Genomic DNA, 2439 nt, shown 5'->3' on the forward strand with positions numbered 1-2439 from the left:
ACTTTTCTCACTGGACCTCAGTTTCCTTACCCGAAATACGGTCTGTGGGATTTTCATGCCAGAGTGGGTGGGCGGGACTGGATTTAGGTTATCGGCCTCCCGAACTCCCGGAGATCTGAGTCTCCCACACTCAGAAGGGAATGGGGGGTGGGGGTCTTCATGCCGCAGAGACCCTAACCAACGCGCGGCGGCCCCGCCCGGCCTGGACCGCTGTCCGAAGGATGCTGCAGCCCCGGAGGCGGGACCCGCAGGCGATCCCCGGGGCTCCCTTTCGGATTGGGTGCAGCGGTGACCGGCACCGCTCGATTGGTCGATCCAGAAGGAGGGGCGGGGCCCGGCTCATGCTGCGGGGCTACCCGGTAGCGGGGGACGCGGCCGGAGCCCGGGAAGCTGCTGCGGGGGCGATGGCCGCGCCGAGCCCGGGGCCCCGCGAGGTAGGTGCAGACCCGAGAGAGGACAGGAAAGGAAAGGGTTGGAGAGCAGGGGCCGGGTCTCCCCGCCCTGTAAGGGGCGGACACATCCCCATCCAAACCCAGAAGGGGTCCTGCACTTGGGCGGGACTGGGACACGCCCCACATGGGGCTGCTGGTCTGAAGTGGGGAGTCCAGCGGGTTTTCCACGAGAACTTGCTTGGTTTCTTCATTGTAAAATGGAGACAATAATGAAAGCGTCTCCTTCATAGGGCGGTTAGGAGGTCAAGCTCTCAGCTAGGGCTGAGCTCGTGGTGGGTGCCTACTGAGGATGGGTCAGAAGCTGTGACCTCAGCTTCGTGGAGACCTGCCGGGCCGGACTGGAGGAATTCGGAGTAGACGAGTAGAATAGATGACTCAATCACTGACATCACAGCTCCTACTATAAGGAGATCCTGTGCACGGTGCTCAGACTCACCAGTAACAACAGTTAATACCAGCCCCGAAGGAGGTATTGTATGTAGTTCTCAGTTTACAGACTAGAAAGCGAGGTGCAGAAAGGTTAGGTGATTTACCTGAGGTTACACTGCTAGTGAGAGGCTGCGGAACGAATGCTCCACCCGCTGATAGTAAGAACCATCACTATGAGTGCTGACTGAATGCCAGGCACGGTCCTCTCACAACACGCCGTCGGGTGGGTACCAACCTTTTCTGCATTTTACAACTAAGGGGACTGAGGCAGAGAGATGAGGAGAGAGCTGACAGTGATGTGGGACTCAGACCAGGGTCATTCTCCTGTGGGGTGCTGGCTGCCCCATGCTGACTGCTTCTGGTGCCTCCCACCACAGATCCTGGCCCCCTCCCCAGAGGCTGGACGCAGAGCAGCTGCTTCAAGCTCTGGCCACCGTGGCCTCCTCTGGCGTCTGCGGGACAAGCAGTGTCGCCTGGGACTGTTTGAGATCGGCCCGGGGCACGAGCTGCACCAGGTGATGTGCCTGATGCAGGCGGGGCTGTGGGCTGCCACTCAAGTGTCCATGGACCACCCGCCCACGGTGAGTGGCCAGTTCTCTGCACCTCCACTAACAGCGAGACCAGGCTGATGCCCCGTCCTGCTAATAAATGCAGGGCTGGGGGTCAGAGCAGGCCAGATAGAAGGGGAGGAAGGCCAGGACTCGGTGCAGGGAAGGAGGGACATTTCTGGGCTGAGGCCAGGAAGCCAGAAAGCCCAAGGTGTGTTGAGGGTATGAGGAAGCCCTTGAACCCATGTGGTGGATGTGTGATCTAGGTGAGTGTCTGCCTCTCTTTAGGCCTCAGTGTCTCCATCTGTATAATGGGTGGGAGGGATTGTACTCCTTGGTCTCTGTTGAGAAGGGACCCCACCCCCACCCTACCAGCTCTGCCCATCCTCCCCAGAGCTCTGGCTAGGGCCAGGCTGGCTCAGCAGAAAGGGTCGCCCACTGCAAGCTCAGCACCCGGACGGCCCCGGGTGAGCATGTGTGTCGTTTGTGTGTGTGCACACATGTGCAGTGTGACCCCATCCTAGCGCAGGGACCTGGAGGTCCAGGGAGATGCAGGAGTCCTCTGAATCTCATCACCTGCTGAAAATCTTGCAGGGTTCCCCAATTCTCAGCATGGTCTCAGCGTCCTGCTGGCTCAAGCTCAAGGGCCATCTGTCCAACCTCATTCTCAGTCTACCCCTCCCTTATTCTCTTCAGTCTCGGCCTCTCCTCTTCCCAGTGGCCATCACTGCTGTTCCCCCTGCTATGAGCACCTTGCTCCCCGTCTTCACTACCCCCACATTTCATCTTAGGGGGCACCTCCTCCAGGAAGATTTCTCTGATCCTGCTCCTCCCAGGCTCAGTCCGGCAGGTCCCTAGACTTCAAGGCCACCCCCTTTTACCGGGAGGGCATCCGGCAACACTTTGGCCAGCGTGTGTCTAGGCACATGTGCCAGACTCTAACTCAGAGACTGGTGTGGGGGACTCAGCAGTGAATAAGACACACCTGGGACCTGCCCCGGCTCACTCTT

The 2439-nt window shown here is 59.5% G+C and overlaps 1 protein-coding gene across 1 annotated transcript in view; it reads left to right on the plus strand.

Moving 5' to 3' along the window:
- Positions 1 to 351: 351 nt before the first annotated feature.
- Positions 352 to 2439, plus strand: part of PIP5KL1 (phosphatidylinositol-4-phosphate 5-kinase-like 1) — a 9397-nt gene continuing 7309 nt past the window's right edge. The window contains exons 1-2 of the mRNA XM_010856876.1: positions 352 to 434; positions 1259 to 1462. Of these exons, the coding sequence (XP_010855178.1) occupies positions 405 to 434; positions 1259 to 1462 (234 nt within the window). The 5' untranslated portion in view covers positions 352 to 404. The remainder of the gene's footprint in view (positions 435 to 1258; positions 1463 to 2439) is intronic.

This window comes from Bison bison, unplaced genomic scaffold (genome assembly GCF_000754665.1).
Source record: "Bison bison bison isolate TAMUID 2011002044 unplaced genomic scaffold, Bison_UMD1.0 scf7180017864375, whole genome shotgun sequence".
Taxonomy (NCBI): domain Eukaryota; kingdom Metazoa; phylum Chordata; class Mammalia; order Artiodactyla; family Bovidae; genus Bison; species Bison bison.